The sequence below is a fragment of the Paroedura picta genome, chromosome 7 (genome assembly GCF_049243985.1).
Source record: "Paroedura picta isolate Pp20150507F chromosome 7, Ppicta_v3.0, whole genome shotgun sequence".
In the NCBI taxonomy this organism is placed as follows: domain Eukaryota; kingdom Metazoa; phylum Chordata; class Lepidosauria; order Squamata; family Gekkonidae; genus Paroedura; species Paroedura picta.
Window position 1 is genome coordinate 115,885,705 of NC_135375.1, and position 20,355 is coordinate 115,906,059.

At 47.6% G+C, this 20,355-nt stretch overlaps 1 protein-coding gene across 4 annotated transcripts in view; it reads left to right on the forward strand.

Annotated features, from left to right (window-relative positions):
• Positions 1 to 4,918: 4,918 nt before the first annotated feature.
• AP1M2 (adaptor related protein complex 1 subunit mu 2) overlaps positions 4,919 to 20,355 on the forward strand; it is a 50,885-nt gene continuing 35,448 nt past the window's right edge. For 3 of the 4 annotated variants that reach the window (XM_077346130.1, XM_077346132.1, XM_077346131.1), the window contains exons 1-2: positions 4,919 to 5,093; positions 8,125 to 8,281. In XM_077346130.1, the coding sequence (XP_077202245.1) occupies positions 5,052 to 5,093; positions 8,125 to 8,281 (199 nt within the window). In that variant the 5' untranslated portion in view covers positions 4,919 to 5,051. The remainder of the gene's footprint in view (positions 5,094 to 8,124; positions 8,282 to 20,355) is intronic. The other variant, XM_077346133.1, reaches the window with a different exon arrangement.

Consider the following 20,355-nt stretch of genomic DNA (forward strand, 5'->3'; position numbering starts at 1 on the left):
GCCCTCATAAGCATGCAATGTTTCTTGTAGCCTCATCACGAGTCTTCCGCCACACTGGCTCCAGTCATCTCACCTCCCTTTTCTTCTCCCGGAGCATCCCTGCCCTATGGGATGCTAGCCCACAGTGCAAAGCTCTTTCAGAGAGGTGGGCTCACGTCAGCGGGTAGCAGGAGAGTGTTGGTGCAGCCCAACCAGGGCCAGTCGCCAGGAGAGTGGCTGGCTTCGCTCCACAGAGCTGAGACTAGCGATCCTTTTGGGCAAATGTTGGAAGCAGGGGAGCTGGACCCCAGGTTCCCAAGAGCCAAGACATTCAAGATGGGGAGCAGGAATAAACATTTTAGGACAGCTGCATGAGCTCTTGCAGACATGCGTTCCAAGGGCTTCTATTGACCCAGGATTTTGGGGTGATCAGGTGGCCCGACAGCTACATGGTGAGCTGGGGGTCCCTCCCTGCTCTTCTACACATGCAGCCGTCTGGGTCACTTTTGCTTTCCATAGCACTGCAAGCTGTTCCTCTGCAGTACCATCGGGGCTCTCTCAGCCTCCCCTCCCTCACAGGGTGTCTGTTGTGGGGAGAGGAAAGGGAACAGGAAGCTGCTTTGAGACCCCTTCAGGTAGAGAAAAGCCGCATATACGAACCAACTCCTCTGCAACAGCTTTTTGCATTCACAGCAGTCGGCAAGTCCATGACAGGACTAATCATGGTAGGCAGATCTCCCAGATTTAGCTCACTGCCTGACAGTGCAGCAGCCAGTGCATTGGCGGGTGGAGGAGCTCACATTTTGTCAGAGCGGGCAAGTTGAGCAGGTCTTGTCACTAGCTGGCACCGGGATAGTAGTCACATAGTTCCTCTGGAGCATAGAGTTGGAATTTGTTCATAGTTTGTTTGTTTTTTAACTATAGTCCAGCCCTCCAACGGTCTGAGGGACAGTGAACTGGCCCCCTATTTAAAAAGTCTGAGGACCCCTGCTATACGCCTTTTGATGCAACTCAAAATCCTGTTTGCCTTTTTAGCCACTGAGTCACAATGCTGACTCATGTTCAGTGTATGGTCTACTAAGTCCCCTAGATCCTTTTCAAACATACTACTGCCAAGACAGGTCTCCCACATCCTATAATGATGCATTTGATTTTTTCCTACCTAAATGCAGAAGTTTACATTTTTCACTATTGAAATTCATTATAACCCACTTTTCCATCCTGTCAAGATCATCTTGTATTTTGATTCTGTCTTCTGGTGCATTTGCTACCACTCCCAGTAAGTATCTAAATAATTTATGAATATATTGAACAACGCAGGGCCCAGAGCAGATCCATGAGGCACTCCACTCATCACTCCTCTCCAAGACGTACCATCAACAAGCACCCTTTGTCTGCAATTTGTTAACCAGTATGGTCAACAGTAAAAGGATCCACACTGCATTTTACCAGCTTGTGAGACCCGAGAGAGGCTGACAACTATTGACCTGTCTTGCACCAAGCATTCCTGGGAAAAATGGTAGCAAGGGCTGTCATGGACCAAATATCAGTATTCCTGGACAAAGCTTCAGTCCTAGACCCATCCCAGTCAGGTTTCTGGTCTGGCCATGGGGTAGAAACAGCACTAGTCACCCTGATGGGTGGCCTCCATTGCCAGCTGGACTGAGGCAGGTCAATGCTGCTTGTTTTATTAGATCGTTCAGCAGTGTTTGACACAGTCAAACATGAGCTTCTAGCTCACCACCTCGCCTACACCAGAATTCAGGGGATAACCCTCCAATGGTTGATCTCCTTCCTCTAGAGTCGCAGGCTGAGAGTAGCACAGGGAGAGAGATCTTCAAGCTGCGGAGTCCCGCAAGGAGAGGTCTACTCCCCAATCCTATTCAACATCTTCATGTGCCCTCTTGCCCAACTGGTACGGAAGTTCGGGCTGGGTTGTCACCAGTATGCGGATGACATTCAGCACTTCCTCCTAATGGATGACTGCCCTGATTCCCCCCCAGAAAAATTAGCCAGCTGCCTGGAAGCTGTGATGAAGTAGCTCAAGCAGAGTCATCTGAAGCTCATCCATTCAAAGATGGAGGTCCAGTGGCTGGGCAGGAAGGGTCCAAGAGAGGAAGCGTGGCTGCCCAACCTGGACGGTATGCAGCTATCAGTGGCTCACTCCGCCAGGAACCTGGGCATAATCCTGAATGCTTCCCTCTCCATGGAGGCTCAAGTCACAAGAGAAGCATGGCTGGCCTTCTACCATCTCCGCCCAGCCGAACTACTGGTTCCCTACTTGGCCCAGGAACACCTAGCTGCAGTGATTCATGCGACGGTCACTTCTAGGCCAGACTTCTGCAACTCAGTCTACGCAGACTTGCCCTTAACTTTGATCCAGAAACTGCAACTGGTCCAGAATGCAACGACCAGGGTCCTCACAGTCAAATTCCAGATCAGGTTTAAGGTCTTGGTAATTACCTTCAAGGTCTGGGCCCAATGTACTTGAAGGACCGTGTCTCTTCCTACGCCCCTCAAAGAGATCTGCACTCCACCGTCCTCCACTGTTTGACCTCGGCCATAGTCTTCTCTGTCCAGCCCCCCATCTCATGGAACAAGCTCCCAGAGAGATCAGAACCATAACGGAACTAATAGTTTCCCAGGGCCTTTAAAAGGGAGCTCCACCAGGCATTTGGTTGAAGTTAACCGAAGCTAAACAACATCTCCTGGGCCCCTGAACCTCCCTCCCCTGAACCCATGTGACAGATATCATCAACCATGGCCCTGTTAGATTGTTTGCTACGTTAAAATGGTACTTCTCTGTTTATTGTTGTTATTATTATCTCTAATTTGCTATAATAACTATATATTGTTCTCTTTAGTTCTGTGAACCACCCTGAACCTTAGGGGAGAGCAGTGTACAAATGCAATGCAATGCAATGCAATGCAATGAATTAATTAATTTGGAACCTTATCAAAAGCTTTACTGAAATCAAGATAAACTATGTCTACAGCATTCTTCTGATCCAGCAAGGTAGAAACTTTCTCAAAAAAAGAGAGATAAGGTTAGTCTGACATGACTTGTTCTTGCGAAAGCTGTGCTGACTCTTAATAATCACAGCCACCTGCTTCTGTAATACCACTTCGCCTATGTGCTCAGTGACACTGTTAGGTGCACAAAAGCCTTTCCAAAGGAAATATGTACAATCAACTTAGGGCGAAGGCGCAAGAAAGGAAAACACACATGAAGGTGCCTCATACTGAATCAGATCCTTGGTCCACCAAGGTTGTTATTCTCTATTCAAAGTGTCCGTGGGTCTTCAGGGTCTCTGGCTGAGGTCTGTCACATTACCTACCTCTTGGCAATGTCAGGGATTGAACCCTGGGCTTACTGCATGTCAACCAGGGACTCTGCCTCTGAGTCCTGGATCTCTTTCTTTGGTAAGATCTGCACTTAACTTGCATGCATTTATTGGATCATACTCATAAAGCCAAGGTGTGTACATAGGTGGGTCTCTTGCCATTCATTCAGGACATCTGGAAAAGCCAGTTTCCTGATATGGGTGTAGCACCCAGAGGTGTGGAGGCAGCCTGTCCTCAGCAGAAGTATAAGTTCCAGTGAAAGTGCGCATGGGGAGGCAGAGCTTACCATTACAGCCCTCTCTCCCCCGTGCTTAGAAGGTCTACAAAGAACTTTTCGCTTGGGGGGTGGGTGGGGAGAGGCAGGGCAATGTGGCTCACCCAACCCACCTGGAGGCTTCCAGGCAGAGATCAGATAGGGGGTGGGAATTCAAGCCCAGCCCCTTGGCCACCACATCCTGATGCCTGGACTCCCTGTTGACCTCTATGCAGCACAAGCCTATAGGCCAGGGGTGGCCACACTGTGGCTGCCAGATGTCCAGACTACCAGCATGGGCTGGCAGGTACATGGATTTGCAGTCCATGTACATCTGGAGAGACACAATGTGGCCACCCCTGCTATAAAGGTTTGCCAAGGTTGCTAACTAGAGTGAGAAACTCTTGGAAGTGGGGTCTGGATCCTGGAAAGGGTGGAGCTTGGGGAGGGGAGAGTGCTCAGCAAAGTATAATGCCAGAGTCATCCTCCAAAGTACCCATTTTCTCCAGGGGAAACTGACCTCAGGAGAGTGGCCATAATTATAGGACAACCTAAAGGCTGCTTGACCACACAGTGTTTACTCAGAAGTCTCACCCACTGAGTTCAGTTGGCTTCTTTCTTTTTTAGTAATAACCATAAGAACATCAAGAAGATCAGACCAGTAGGCCATCTTGTCCAGTGTCTGTGAGAGCCATTTTGGGTTTGGCTCCACAAACAGAAGCCATTGTTTGCAGAGGTATTCACCATCCCTCTCAAAGTCCCAAATGTGCCCACAGGCCCCCCGAGGGTTGGAGATAGGTCATCAATGACTGTGCACTGGAACAGCTGATGGCAGAGCCAACCAGAGAAGGAGCCAGGTGAGATGTAGAGAACTGCCTCGAACCTTTTAAAGGGAGTGGTGGTATATAAAGTGAAGTATGTATATATGTGTGCGTGTATAAATAAATAAGAAGAGCCCTGCTGAGTCAGCCCAGTGGTCCTTCTAGTCCAGCATCTCATTTCACCCAGGGGCCAACCAGTTCCTCTGCAAGGCTAACAAACAGGGCCTTCCTAAGAACACAAGGAGAGTCCTGCGGGATCTGTCCAGTGGTTCATCTGGTTCAGCTTACCATCTCACAGAGTGACCAACCAGTTCCCACGTTTGAGTCCCTCTTTTCCCTGTCCTGGACCTGAGCAAGTGGCTGCCCAAATCCCCTTCTGACAGAGCGCCTCTAGGCATGTGCAAAGAGCCTTCCCCTGGCCCGGGAAAGCTGCCTCCGGGTGGCGCTGGGCTCTTCGTGCCCGGGCTTCGGGCTCCAGTCGGAGGGCCGCTCTCTCCCCGCCCGCGGCCGTCTCCGCCCCTTCCAGGTTCACCTGTAGGCGCGGCCGGGGCACCTGGCTCAGGTGGCTGCCGGCCGCGAGAGGAAGGCGGAGGATCCGAGGGGAGGAGGAGGAAGCGGCCGCAGCAGCAGCAGCAGCAGCAGCAGCCCCGGCCATGTCGGCCTCCGCCGTGTTCATCCTTGACCTGAAAGGCAAGGTGAGGCCGGGAGCCCACCCTCGACGGAGGCCTCCCGCCCGCCCGCCCGATGGCGCGGCCGCCCTTCGCCCTCCTCTCCTCCTCCGCGCGCTCCTTGGCCGGCGGGGGCTGCCTGCCTGGGGCCACGCGGGGGGCGAGAGAGTCCCAGGGCGGCCGCTCCAGTTTGGGGGAACCGCGCGAGGTGGGCCTGGGTCGTCGGGGCAGCAGGAAGCCCGAGCCCAGGGGCGCCACGGGGCCCTCTCAGCCCTTGTCCTGGTGTTTGTTGGACGGGCTTCCGATTGCCCACTGGAGATGGGATTGGCCGCGCAGGTTTTTAAAGATGTGCTTGTCTTCTGGGGGGGGGGGGGGAGAGACGCGAGAAAAGACGCTGAAAGATGCTTCTCCGAGAGGCATCCTGTTCAAAGGAGTCGCTGCCTGACGGCAAAGCCTCGCTCCCTGACATTGCGCGGCCGGCTCCACCCCCTGCGGCAGCCATTTTGGGTCAGCCTGTCAGCAGCGCCTGCAGCTCAGGACGGCTGCCCCGGGGGCGACACGGGCCCTTAGGGTTGGCCAGGTGCTCAGGAGCCCGCAACGGGATGGCTGGAGGCTAAGCGAGGCTGCCCGCCTGGGCGTGGGTGGGGGGCTGGCGGCCGGGGATACCCTGCAATTGGAGCTCATCTGCAGACGACAGTGCGCTACCATGGCGCACTGGGGTCCCTGTCTTTCCCCAACCCTCTAGGATTTTCCCGGCTTAAATTTGAAAACCCCACCCCCTTCCCCTCCAGTGGCCAGCCGTGATTCTTACACAACCGGTGTTTTTTTGCACACCACAGAAATGCTGGAGGGTGGGCCTGATTCTTTAAAACAATAGCTAAAGTGTTTTTTTTGGGGGGGGGTGAGTAAAGGCAACCTGGACTTTGTGGCAGACTCATGGGTGACTTTTGTGCATGTCTCATCAGCTTCTCCTTGCTGTCTGTCCTAAACATCAGTGCTGCTTATCCCCCCCCCCCCCCCAATGAGAATCTGAACAGCCAGAAGATGCCCAACAAGACAAGCTGCAAGGTTGAGGCTGAGAAAACTGCTGGAGAGTTGGGGGCAGAGTCTGAGGAGAACAGGGTCCTCAGTGGATGCCAGAGAGCTCACTCTGCAAAGCATCCATGTTCTCAACGGAAACTGATCTCTGAAGTCTGGATTGGAGAGAAACAGGGTTTGTGTCCAGGGACACCTTTAAGACCAACAAAGTTTAATTTAAAGTATGAGCTTTCATACGTTTCTTCTGGATCCACTGAAATGGAAGTTCATACCTCTAAACAGAGAGTTTATAGATCCTTTGTTCTGCTTCAGGCCAACCTGGATTTGAGCTGTAATTCTGGGGGACCCCCAAGTTCTCACCTGGAGGCTGGCATCCCTACTGGCAAGCCAGGGACATTTTGTTATTTGGCTAAAACCTGTGACCCACAGCTGGAATGCAGCAAAGGTCTTTGTTGAGCCTTACTGGTCCATTTGAAAATCTGGCTCAGGGTGGTGGTGCAAGCACAAAATAGCTGCCACAAGAGTGGGGTCATCATGCATAACTCTTCAGCATTGCAGGCAGAAGTTCTGTTCTTTTTAAAAATGAAAACATTGCTTAAAAACATTCTTTTGCAGACACACAGCTAATCTTCAGCCATACAGTGAAAATACTTTTGCAGTTGCTTCCAAAGCAACTTTTAGAAAACCTGAACAGCCAATCAGATCTCCAGTGGCCAATCAGAAGCTCTACTGGGCAAAAGCAGACTCCTTTCTAAAAGAACAAAAACAAAAAAGGGAGGGGGGAATGGAACTGGAACTATAAAAACCCAACCGGTGACAGTTAGGACCTTCAAAGGTTGAATGTCTGTATAAATGTTAAAATTTTCTTGTGCACAATTAAAAAAAAACGTTAGGAATTAAAAACATATATACAGCCCACAGGCTACTGCAAAGCCGTGTGCTAGGCACTATATGAATCGATACACCGACACGTATCGGCCCTAGTTAGTTCTCTTCCAAAGGCTGCCCAAAATTTTCAATGGTGTGTTCTCTTATTAGTGCACGGATTGCAAATCACTCATAGCAATAAATGCACGAATGAGAGAATATGCTGTTGACATTTAGGGCAGCCTTCGGAAGAGAGCTAATGACCGATAAGGAGACATCTTCTTTCATTAAGTCACTCTGGTACTTTGCAGCTCTTACCTTGGAGCTTTTATTGGCTGCAGGACATATTTTATACGTGTTAAGAACTGGCGTGTGTTAAAACCAGGCCTCTGAAGAAGATGCCATAAGAGCCAAAACATGTTGGTCTGTCGGTTCATATAGTGCATAGCACAGTTTTGCAATAGCCTGTGGGCTGTATACGTGTTTGTAATGCCTAAAGTTTTTTTTTAATTGTGCGCAATAAAAGCAATAAAAGTAATATAATCTTAGCAACAATACAGACATTCAACCTTTGAAGGTCCTAATGGCCACCTGTTGAGTTTTTCTGGTTCCCTTCTCTAAAAGCCCTTGCTGAGTGCTAGGAAAGGGGTCAGTAGCCACCGTGTTGGAGAACTCTGGAACTCAGAGAACCCTTTGGGGAAGAAGAAGACATGAGAGTGGGAGATTTCCCATAGCAACTGTGGTGGAAGCCTTTTGAAGAGCAGCTGCAGCGGAAAGATTGGGACCTTGGCAGACGCTAGAAGGTTAATCCCTTCCATTTCCCCAGCTCAAACGGCCTCTCCTCGTGGAGCCACTATTTGTTTCATGAAGAAAGGCAAAGATACAGTTTCCTGCAGAGGTTCCAGCCAGTTGCTCAACCAGGGCTGGGATTTGGTATTTGGGAGGGGGATAGTTAAAACCCTCATACGCAGCACTGTGTGACCTAATCCAAATTGCCCCCCCCCCTGCAACAAAACCCAAAGCCCCTGCAGTTATCTTCATCATCACTGGATCTTATTGCATGGACTCTGTGGAGTGGTGGGAGAACAAATGAGACAAGGATGGTTGAAATAATGCACACTCAGCCTTGTGGAACTGCCCCTCTGTTTCTCAGCCTCTGATCAGCCGCAATTACAAAGGGGATGTGAGCATATCGGAAATCGACCACTTCATGCCGCTGCTGATGCTGAAGGAGGAGGAGTGTGCCCTGACGCCACTCCTGTCCCACGGGAAGGTCCATTTTCTCTGGATCAAGCACAGCAACCTCTACTGTATCCTTTCAAGGCAGCCCTTTCAAGACTGCTTGTGGGCTGGAGTGAGCAGCAGCTCCAGAGATATGACACTGGGTTCCTCTTGGGTGCTACTGTTGCCAACACTGGAGGAGTGTGTGTGTCCAAGGCATGTTAGCTGCCAAGGTACCTTCGTGCCTGCGTTTCACAGTCCCTTGCAAAGTGATATCTTAGCCAAAGTGGTTTTCAAAAGCCTTAATATTATTTATTTACTTGATTTGTATCCTGCTTTTCTCCCCAGGGAGGGTCCAAAGCAGCTTATATCATTCTACTCTCTTTCCTTTAATAAACACAGCAACCCCGCGATGGAGGTGAGGCTGTATGTGTGACTGGCCAAGGTCATCCAGTGATCATAGAATCATAGAGTTGGAAGGGTCCATACAGGCCATCTAGTCCAACCCCCCGCTCAACGCAGGATCAGCCCTAAGCATCCTAAAGCAGTGGTCCCCAACCCCTGGTCCGGGGACCAGTACCAGGCCACAGATCAGTTGGTACCGGGCCGTGGCTCCTCCTCATCCTCCTCCCCAGCTTCTGCCTCGGGGGCTACCGTGCCACTCTGCCGCCAGCTCACCTTTGGTGCTCTCCAGCGGCTGCCATGGCTGGGGCTCCCCTTCGGTGTGCCACTGAGCAGCTGCTGCTGGCAGCGCCCCCCAGTGGGCGGCGAGAAGTCAGGGGCGCCAGCATAAAGCAAGTGGAGCAGGGGCTCAGGCGGCGGCAACGTCCCTTGGCAAAAGACTAGCCCCCCCCCCACAGGGCCTCAGTAAAATTGTCAAGCGTTGACTGGTCCCTGGTGATAAAAAGGTTGTGGACCACTGTCCTAAAGCATCCAAGAGAAGTGTGTATCCAACCTTTGCTTGAAGGCTGCAAGTGAGGGGGAGCTCACCACCTCCTTAGGCAGCCTATTCCACTGCTGAACTACTCTGACTGTGAAAAAATTTTTTCTGATATCTAGCCTATATCATTGTACTCCAGGTGTGGTCTGACCAGTGCCGTATACAATGGGACTATGACATCTTGTGATTTTGATGTGATGCCCCTGTTGATACAGCCCAAAATGGCATTCGCCTTTTTTACCGCTGCATCACACTGCCTACTCATGTTTAGTTTACAATCCACAAGTACCCCAAGGTCTCGTTCACACACAGTGTTACCTAGAAGCATATCCCCCATCCAGATGGGGGATTTTTCTGGCCCAGATGCAGGACTTTGCACATCTTTATTAAATTGCATCTTGTTCTCATTTGCCCATTTTTCCATTGTGTTCAGATCTCGTTGAACTCTGTCTCTATCTTCCTGAGTATTTGCCAGTCCTCCCAATTTGGTGTCATCTGCAAACATGATGAGTAGTCCCCCCACCCCCTCATCTAGATAATTAATAAATATGTTAAAAAGTACCGGGCCGAGCACCGAGCCCTGAGGTACCCTGCTACTCACCTCTCTCCAGTCTGATGAAACACCATTGACAACAACTCTTTGAGTGCGGTCCTTCAACTTATCCATCAGAACATCATGGGGAACCTTGTCAAAAGCTTTACTAAAATCCAAGTAAATGACATCAACTGAATTTCCCCGATCCAGCAAACCTGTTACTTGGTCAAAAAAGGAAACCAGGTTGGTCTGACATGACCTGTTGGAGACAAATCCATGCTGACTTCTTTGGATCGCCAAATTGTCGTCCAGATGTTTGTAGATCGCTCCCTTTAATATCTGCTCCATTAACTTCCCCACAACAGAGGTCAGACTCACAGGTCTATAGTTTCCCGGGTCATCCTTCCTCCCTTTCTTGAAGATCGGAACAATGTTTGCTCTCTTCCAGTCCTCCGGGACATCTCCAGTCCTTAAAGAGGTCCCAAAGATGATGGACAAGGGCTGTGCAAGTTCTCTGGAAAGTTCTTTGAGCACTCTCGGGTGCATTTCATCCGGCCCTGGGGATTTGAACTCATCCAGTGCAGCTAAATGCCTCTCGACAACCTCCCTATCCGTGTTAACCTGCCACTCAGACACTATCCTTTGGCTACTGCCATCTCTAGATGTGCCTAAACCCTTTGACCTGTGGGAAAAAAACAGATGCAAAATAGGCACTAAGCCTTTCTGCTTTCTCTGCATCTTCCGTTAGAGTTTGTCCATCCGCACCCAACAGTGGGCCTATTGCCTCCTTTCCTTTACGTTTGCTTCTCACATAACTGAAAAATCTTTTCTTGTTACAGTGGGCTTCCCTGGCCAATCTTAGCTCACTCTCAGCTTTGGACTTTCTGATGATTGAGCTACAGTGCCTAGTAACCTGTAGGTACTCTTCTTTAGAGCTCTGTCCTTCCCTCCATTTCCTGAACATCACCCTTTTCTTTCTTAGTTCCTCTTGAAGTTCTCTGTTCATCCAAATAGTCTTCTTAGAGCTCCTGCAGTGTTTTCGTCTTTCTGGGATAGTCATTGATTGAGCATGCAATAGCTCGTGTTTGAGTAGCACCCACCCGTCACATGCTCCCTTCCCTTCCAGCATTCTCGTCCATGGTATGACACTCATCATGTCTCTGAGTTTATTAAAGTTTGCCCTACGAAAATCCAACATCCGCGTCTGGCTACAAGCTTCCTTGGCTCCCCATCTCAAAAGGAATTCTATGAGGACATGGTCACTTCCCCCTAGGGTCCCCACCTCCTTCACCTCATCCACCAACTCTTGCCTGTTGGTCAGTATTATGTCCAGTATGGCTGAACCTCTTGTGGGTTCATCTACCATTTGATAAATGAAATTGTCAGCCAGGCAGGTCAGAAAGTTGCATGGCTGAGGACGCTTCGCAGAGTTTGTTTCCCAGCACACATCTGGGAAATTGAAGTCACCCATGATGACAAGGTCCTGCCGCTTGGATATTTTCTCAAGCTGCTCACAAAGTGCAGCATCCATATCCTCTCGTTGGTCAGGCGGTTGGTAGCAGGCACCAACCACCACACTGTTTGTTTTCCCCTCGCTTATTTTCACCCAGATGCTTTCCACTGTAGATATGCTCTCCTTCACTAGAATTTCCTGACAGGTAAGCCCTTTCCTCACATACAGTGGAACCCCTCCACCTCTTCGATCTATTTTGTTTAGTCTGAACAATTCATATCCATCCACTATTACATTCCAGTCATGAGAATAATTCCACCAAGTTTCTGTGATGCCTACTAGATCATACCTTTCCATCAGCATGAGAAGTTCCAGCTCTTCCTTCTTATTGCCCATGCTTCGGGCGTTAGTATAAAGACATCTGAATCCTTTTACTTTTGGTTCCCTATGAGCTGGCCTTGCCGGTTGGGCTGCCCCTGATCGTTCTCCTTCCTTATACTCCCTATGTTGATTGTCTCCTTCCCCTTGTGGCTTCAGTTTAAAGCTCTCCTGATGAATCTCCCCAGGAGACATCTGAATCCTTGATCTTCCATGGCAGACCGGGGATTTGAACCTGGGCCTTCCAGTTCATAGTCTGACACTCTAACCACAACTCTCTGCCCATTGTATATGATATTTATTTATTTATTTATTTATTTGTTTATATTTTTATACCACCCTTTCCTTACGGCTCTGGGCGTACGATACTATCTGCAGGGAATTTTCCAATGTATTTCCTGCATTTTGAGACTCTCAGTTCTTTAGTGGAAATCTCTTCCCTTCCTTTGGTACATGGGTACTCTTGTCCGCGTCATTCTGGTTGCTGCTGCAAATACCTCTGCATTTACCGTAGGAATAGTACGTCTGCATAAAAAATGTCCCCACTGTTTCCTTTCCTCAGCTGCCCCCCCCCCTAAGAAAAAACCCTTGTAAGTTTTTTTCAGGGATTTGTTTGCATGGATAATATATGTATCACCGTAGCATTATAATGTTATAACAACTTATTGCAACAATTCACTTGCTCCCAGCTTTATTTTTTTTCACCACCAGAAAGTTTCTAGTTAAGAACATGGGAGAAGCCATGTTGGATCAAGCTCATCACAGGCAGTGTGATGCAGCAGTAAAAAAGGCATATGCCATTTTGGGCTGTATCAACAGGGGCATCACATCAAAATCACAAGATGTCATAGACCCATTGTATACGGCACTGGTCAGACCACACCTGGAGTACTGTGTGCAGTTCTGGAGGCCTCACTTCAAGAAGGACGTAGATAAAATTGAAAGGGTACAGAGGAGAGCGACGAGGATGATCTGGGGCCAAGGGACCAAGCCCAATGAAGATAGGCTGAGGGACTTGGGAATGTTCAGCCTGGAAAAAAGGAGGTTGAGAGGGGACATGATAGCCCTCTTTAAGTATTTGAAAGGTTGTCACTTGGAGGAGGGCAGGATGCTGTTTCCGTTGGCTGCAGAGGAGAGGACACGCAGTAATGGGTTTAAACTACAACGATATAGGCTAGATATCAGGAAAAAAATTTTCACAGTCAGAGTAGTTCAGCAGTAGAATAGGCTGCCTAAGGAGGTGGTGAGCTCCCCCTCACTGGCAGTCTTCAAGCAAAGGTTGGATGCTCACTTTTCTTGGATGCTTTAGGATGCTTAGAGCTGATCCTGCGTTGAGCAGGGGGTTGGACTAGATGGCCTGTATGGCCCCTTCCAACTCTATGATTCTATGATTCATCCAGCCAGCACTCTGGGCCACCTGGTGGCCCAAACCAAGTATCCCTCAGGAATTCCTCCAGTGGGGTCAGAACTCCAGAAGCCCTCCCACTACTGCCCCCGCAAACACCAGGAGTATGGAGCATCACTTCTATAGATAGAGTGCTCCATAGACCCTGTGGCTTCTGTTCCCGATGTCCTTCCAGTCCCCTCTTGCAGTGGTCTGTCTGTCGGCACTTCTTTCAGCAACGAGTTCCACGTATTAATTACTCTTTGAGTGAAGAAGTGCTTCCTTTCGGTGGGGCAGTTATAAAGAGAAACATGCAGCCAGAACCTTTCCCCTTACACAGCTAAAAGGGTTAGTTATATACTTTTCTAAAGAAATGAAATCTTGGGGCTAATACAACAACTATGTTGTTGTAGTAGATCATTGTAACCTTATAATACTATAGTTATATCTATGACACTTTTAAAGCCCTCCCGGTGGGGGAGTGGCTGTCACTGGAATTGTTGAGGCCTTCTGTCTGTTTAGTAGTGTCTTCATGTGAAGAAGTGGGCAGCTGAATCTTTTTGTGGAACAGAAGTAAATATTGTCACCCAGCCAATTAGTTTGGGTCAAGGATCAGGATATTTTTTTTCTCCTGGCAGTTGGCAACCCTAGCCACCACAGGGGCTGTGAGAGAATGGTGGTGATGGGGACAATGACTGGATAGAGGCATCCCAAGGAGGTTGTCATATAGGTGCTGTGCTTGTTGACGGAAAGAGTGTCACCATGAAGCCCATGCTGATCATCCCTTGTGGGGAAGGAGTGGGGAACCCTCCCTCCCAGCCCTGGTTTTCAAGGGTTAGATGAACACTCGTGTGGCAAAACAAGTAAATGTTCACTTCTTACTGAATTTTAAAAATAGTTCACAAACCTTGGCAAGATCCACACAGGCAGTTCTGGCTTGTTTAGAATTAAGTCTCTTGGTAGGTCATGTTGGAGGTGTTTAAAGTTTCTAGGGAAACTTTTCTATATCTGCAATTGGCCCAGCTGATACTGCGGGGAGGCCATGTGAGGGCACCGAATGGAGCAGGGATGAGGCCATTTCTCCATGGGGAAAACAACTAGCTGATGGCAGAGAGGCAGAAAATAAGGCTAAGCCCAACAATGTTTAAGTCGAGGTACAAGTTTTTGCCCCCTTCAAGGATCGCTGCCTTGACATGGCGAAGGGGCTTGTGTAGCTCAGTGAAGCTTTGAGCTATGCCGTGTAGGGCTACCCAAGACAGACAGGTCATAGCTGAGAGCTCTGACAAAAGGTGATCCCCTGGAGAAGGAAATGGCAAACCACTCCAGTATCTTTGCCATGAAAACTCTATGGACATTTACAAAAGGCAAAACGATATGACGCCGGAAGATGAGCCCCTCAGGTTGGAAGGTGTCCAATATGCTACTGGGGATGAGCATACGGCTAGTACGAGTAGCGCCAGAATGAATGAAGCGACTGGACCAAAGCTGAAAGGACACTCAGTTGTGGAAGTAACTGGTGGCGAAAAGACAGTCCGATGCTGTAAAGATTTTTATTCCATAGGAACCTGGAACGTCAGATCCATGAATCAAGGCAAGCTGGATGTGGTTAAACAAGAGATGACAAGACTGAACATCGACATTTTAGGAATCAGTGAACTAAAATGGACAGGAATGGGTGAATTTAATTCAGATATCCATCAGGTATACTACTGTGGACAAGAATCTCGCAGAAGAAATGGAGTAGCCTTCATAATCAATAAGAGAGTAGGAAAAGCAGTCTTGGGATACAATCCCCAAAATGATCTCAGTTCGAATCCAAGGCAAACCATTCAACATCACAGTAATCCAGGTCTATGCCCCAACCACTGCTGCTGAAGAGGATGAAGTTGACCAGTTCTATGAAGCCCTACAACACCTTCTAGAAGCAACGCCAAAAATGATGTACTTATCATCATGGGGGATTGGAATGCTAAAGTAGGAAGCCAAAAGATAAGAAGAAAGTAGTGAAAAGCACTAGGCCACTCAGGTATGAACTAAATCATATTCCCGACAAATATACAGTAGAGGTGACAAATAGATTTAAGGAATTAGATCTGATAGACAGAGTGCCTAGAAGAACTATGGACGGAGGTTTGCAACATTGTACAAGAGGTAGCAAGATTTATTTATTAATGATCTAGATGAGGGGGTGGAGGGACTACTCATCAAGTTTGCAGATGACACCAAATTGGTAGGACTCTTAAATACTCCGGAAGATACAGACAGAGTTCAACGAGATCTGAACATAATGGAAAAATGGGCAAATGAGAATAAGATGCAATTTAATAAAGATAAGTGAAGTTCTGCATCTGGGTCAGAAAAATGAAAAGCATGCCTACTGGATGGGGGATACGCTTCTAGGTAACACTGTGTGTGAACGAGACCTTGGGGTACTTGTGGATTGTAAGCTAAATATGAGCAGGCAGTGTGATGCAGTGGTAAAAAAGGCAAATGCCATTTTGGGCTGTATCAACTTAAATAGAAGTTAGAATAGGGGCATCACATCAAAATCACAAGATGTCATAGGCCCATTCTATACGGCACTGGTCAGACCACACCTGGAGTACTGTGTGCAGTTCTGGAGGCCTCACTTCAAGAAGGACGTAGATAAAATTGAAAGAGTACAGAGGAGAGCGACAAAGATGATCTGGGGTCAAGGGACCAAGCCCTATGAAGATAGGCTGAGGGACTTGGGAATGTTCAGCCTGGAGAAAAGGAGGTTGAGAGGGGACATGATAGCCCTCTTTAAGTATTTGAAAAGTTGTCACTTGGAGGAGGGCAGGATGCTGTTTCTGTTGGCTGCAGAGGAGAGGACACGCAGCAATGGGTTTAAACTTCAAGTACAACGATATAGGCTAGATATCAGGAAAAAAATTTTTCACAGTCAGAGTAGTTCAGCAGTGGAATAGGCTGCCTAAGGAGGTGGTGAGCTCCCCCTCACTGGCAGTCTTCAAGCAAAGGTTGGATGCACACTTTTCTTGGATGCTTTAGGATGCTTAGGGCTGATCCTGCGTTGAGCAGGGGGTTGGACTAGATGGCCTGTATGGCCCCTTCCAACTCTTTGATTCTATGATTCTAACTAAAACCATCCCAAAGAAAAAGAAATGAAAGAAATCAAAATGGCTATCTGAGGAAGCTTTACAAATAGCTAAGGAGAGAAGGGAAGTGAAAGGCAAGGGAGAAAGAGAAAGATACACCCAACTGAATGCAGAATTCCAGAGAAAAGCTAGAAAAGAATGCCTTCTTAAATGAACAGTGCAAACAAATAGAAGAAAGCAATAGAATGGGGAAGACCAGATATCTTTTCAAGAAAATTGGAGATATGAAGAGAACGTTTCATGCAAAGATGGGTATGATAAGGGACCAAAATGGTAGGGACCTCACAGAAGCAGAAGAGATTAAACAAAGGTGGCAAAATTATACAGAAGAACTATACAAGAGCGAGCTTAACATCCCTGATAACCACAATGGGGTAGTTACTGACCTGGAGCCAGACATCCTGGAATGAGAAGTCAAATGGGCCTTAGGAAGTCTAAGCAACAATAAAGCTAGTGGTGGTGACAGCATTCCAGTTGAACTATTCAAAATCTTAAAAGACGATGCCAGCAAATTTGCCAGCAAATTTGGAAAACTCAACAATGGCCACAGGATTGGAAAAGGTCAGTTTACATTCCAATCCCAAAGAAGGGCAATGCCAAAGAATGTTCAAACTACCGCACCATTGTACTCATTTCTCATGCTAGCAAAGTTATGCTCAAAATCCTTCAAGCTAGGCTCCAGCAATATGTGGACCGAGAACTTCCAGAAGTACAGGCAGGATTTTGAAGAGGCAGAGGAACTAGAGATCAAATTGCCAACATATGCTGGATCATGGAGAAAGCTAGGGAGTTCCAGAAGAACATATACTTCTGCTTCATTGACTATGCTTTTGACTATGCCTTTGATTGTGTGGAGCACAACAAATTGTGGCAAGTTCTTAAAGAGATGGGAATACCAGAGCATCTTATTAGTCTCTTGAGAAACTTACATGCAGGTCAAGAAGCAACAGTGAGAACTGAACATGGAATCACTGATTGGTTCAAAATTGAGAAAGGAGTTCGGCAACTTCTATTTGTTTGCACTGTCGCCTTGCCTATTTAACTTGTATGCGGAGCACATCATGAGAAAGGCGGGATTAGAGGAGTCACAAATTGGGATCAAGATTGCAGGGAGAAATATCAACAACCTCAGATATGCAGATGATACCACTCTAATGGCAGAAAGTGAAGAGGAACTAAAGAGCCTGTTGATGCGGGTGAAGGAGGAGAGTGCAAAAGTTGGCTTGAAACTCAACATCAAGAAAACAAAGATCATGGCATCTGGCCCTCTCAATTCCTGGCAAATAGATGGGGAAGAAATGGAGATAGTGACAGATTTTATTTTCCTGGGCTCCAAGATCACTGCAGATGGGGACTGCAGCAAAGAAATTAAAAGACGCTTGTTCCTGGGGTGGAAAGCTATGGCAAATCTAGACAGCATCCTAAAAAGCAGAGATATCACCCTGCCAACAAAAGTGAGCTTAGTCAAGGCAGGCTATGGTATTCCCAGTTGCAATGTATGGCTGTGAAAGTTGGACCATAAGGAAGGCCGAACGTCAAAGAATTGAGGCTTTAGAACTCTGGTGCTGGAGAAGACTCTTGCGAGTCCCTTGGACTGCAAGGCGAACAAACCGGTCAGTCCTAGAGGAGATCAGCCCTGACTGCTCCTTAGAAGGCCAGATCCTGAAGATGAAACTCAAATACTTTGGCCACCTCATGAGAAGGAAGAGCCTAATGCTGGGAGCGATCAAGGGCAAAAGAAAAAGGGGACGACAGAGAATGAGGTGGCTGGATGGAGTCACTTAAGCAGTAGGTGCAAACTTAAATGGACTCCGGGGAATGGTAGAGGACAGGAAGGCCTGGAGGATCATTGTCCGTGGGGTCGCGATGGGTCGGACACGACTTCGCACCTAACAACAACAAGCTTTTGTGTGCGTATATACTTCTTCAGATGCATGCACACAACAGCTTATATCCATAACTGAACTTTGTCAGAGCCAGTTTGGTGTAGTTGTTAGGAGTGTGGAATTCTAATCTGGCAGGCCATGTAGCCAGCTGGGTGACCTTGGGCTCACCACGGCGCTGATAAAACTGCTCTGACTGAGCAGTGATATCAGGGCTCTCTCAGCCTCACCCACCTCACAGGGTGTCTGTTGTGGGGACAGGAAAGGGAAGGTGACTGTAAGCCACTGAGCCTCCTTTGAGTAGAGAAAAGTGGCATATAAGAACCAACTCTTCTACTTCTTCAGTCTTAAAGGTGGCCATGGACTCAGATTTTGTTCTAATGCTTCAGACCAGTAGTTTTCAACCAGGGTTTCAGGGAATCCTGCAGTTTCATGACGGCACTGGGAGGGTTTCCTGAAAGGGTGGGAGTTAATGAATTTTATTTAGGTATATATATTTTGCAATAAATCTAGATACTCACAGGAGCTGTAGAACACAACTTATTTATTTGCAACCTAGCTCCAATTTCCTAAGAAAATGGAAGCAAGGAAAAAGTGAGACTACTTTGCTGGATCAGGGGAATGCCGTGGACATAGTTTATCTGGATTTCAGTAAAGCTTTTGATAAGGTTCCACATGATATTCTTGTTCACAAGTTGGTAAAATGCGGTACGGATCCTAATTCTGTCAGGGGGATCAATAACTGGTTGACAAATCGTACTCAGAGGGTACTTGTTAATGGTTCAGCATCTTCTTGGAAAAGAGTGACAAGTGGAGTACCCTAAGGATCTGTCCTGGGGCTTGTGTTATTCAACATATTTATAAATGACTTGGATGAAGGATTAGAGGGGATGCTTATTAAATTTGCAGATGATACTAAACTGGGAGGGGTAGCAAACACAATTGAAGACAGCAACAGAATACAGGATGATCTTGATAGGCTCGAGAAATGGGCTAAACTGAATAAAATGAAGTTCAATAGGGACAAATGTAAAGTTCTGCATTTAGGTCGGAAAAACTTGTCTTGGCAGTAGCATGTGCGAAAAGGATCTAAGAGTCTTAGTAGACCATACATTGAACATGAGTGAGCAATGTGACTGAGTGGCTAAGAAGGCAAATGGGATTTTGGGCTGTATCAAACGGAGTTATCGCATCCAGATCACAGGAGGTGATGGTACCGCTTTACTCTGCTCTGGTTGAGCCTCACTTGCAGTACTGTGTTCAGTTTTGGGCACCCCAGTTGAAGAGGGATGTTGACAAACTGGAACGTGTCCAGAGGAGGGCAACAAATATGGTGAGGGGTTTGGAGAGCAAGACATATGAAGAAAGGTTGGGGGAGCTTGATATGTTTAGCCTAGAGAGGAGATGACAGAGAGGGGATCTTCAAGTATTTAAAAAGGTGCCATATGGAGGATGGAGCTCCATTGTTCTCTCTTGCCCCGGAGGGACAGACCAGAATGAATGGGATGAAATTAATTCAAAAGAAATTCCATCTAAACATCCGGAAGAAGTTCCTGACAGAGCGGTTTCTCAGTGGAACAGGCTTCCTCTGAACTGATGGCATTTTTTCACACCAAGAATAAACATAGAATCATAGAATCATAGAGTTGGAAGGGCCCATACAGGCCATCTAGTCCAACCCCCTGCTCAACGCAGGATCAGCCCAAAGCATCCAAGAAAAGTGTGTATCCAACCTTTGCTTGAAGACTGCCAGTGAGGGGGAACTCACCACCTCCTTAGGCAGCTTATTCCACTGCCTATTCTCCTGATGAATCTCCCCAGATTCCTGCCAAACACATTCTTCCCCAGCTTCGATAAGTGCAGTCCATCAGGTGCTAGTAGACCTTCTTCAAGAAAGCCTATCCCATGGTCCCAGAAACCAAATCTCTCCTGCCAGCACCAACTACGCAGCCAGTGATTCACCTCCATTATCTTCCTCTCCCGACGCATTCCTCTTCCCTTGACAGGCAAGATTGAAGAGAATACCACTTGTGCCCCCTTTTGCTTGAGCTTCCTCCCTAGATCTTGATAGTCTGTTTTAATAGGAGTGATGGTATTCAGGGACATGTCATTCGTTCCCACATGGACCATTACAAATGGTATGCCTTCTTTCTCCAGTCGTTAATAGCTAAGCTCTCTTTCTCCACTTGTGAATAAACTCGCTCTGCTGTATTACATGACTATGATGTGGAACAATACTGGGTTGACACCATATAAGCAAGCATCACAAGATAGGATCAATTCCTTTGTAGGGTCAAAATGGACTAGTAGATTAGAAGATTTGAGTAGCCTCTTAGATTTCTGAAAAGCTTCTTCTTGCTTCGGCCCCCAGTACCAGTCTCTTTCCTCAGGAGGGAATATAGGGGTTCTAATAGAGTTCAAGGATTTGGGAGGAACCAATGGTAATAATTCAA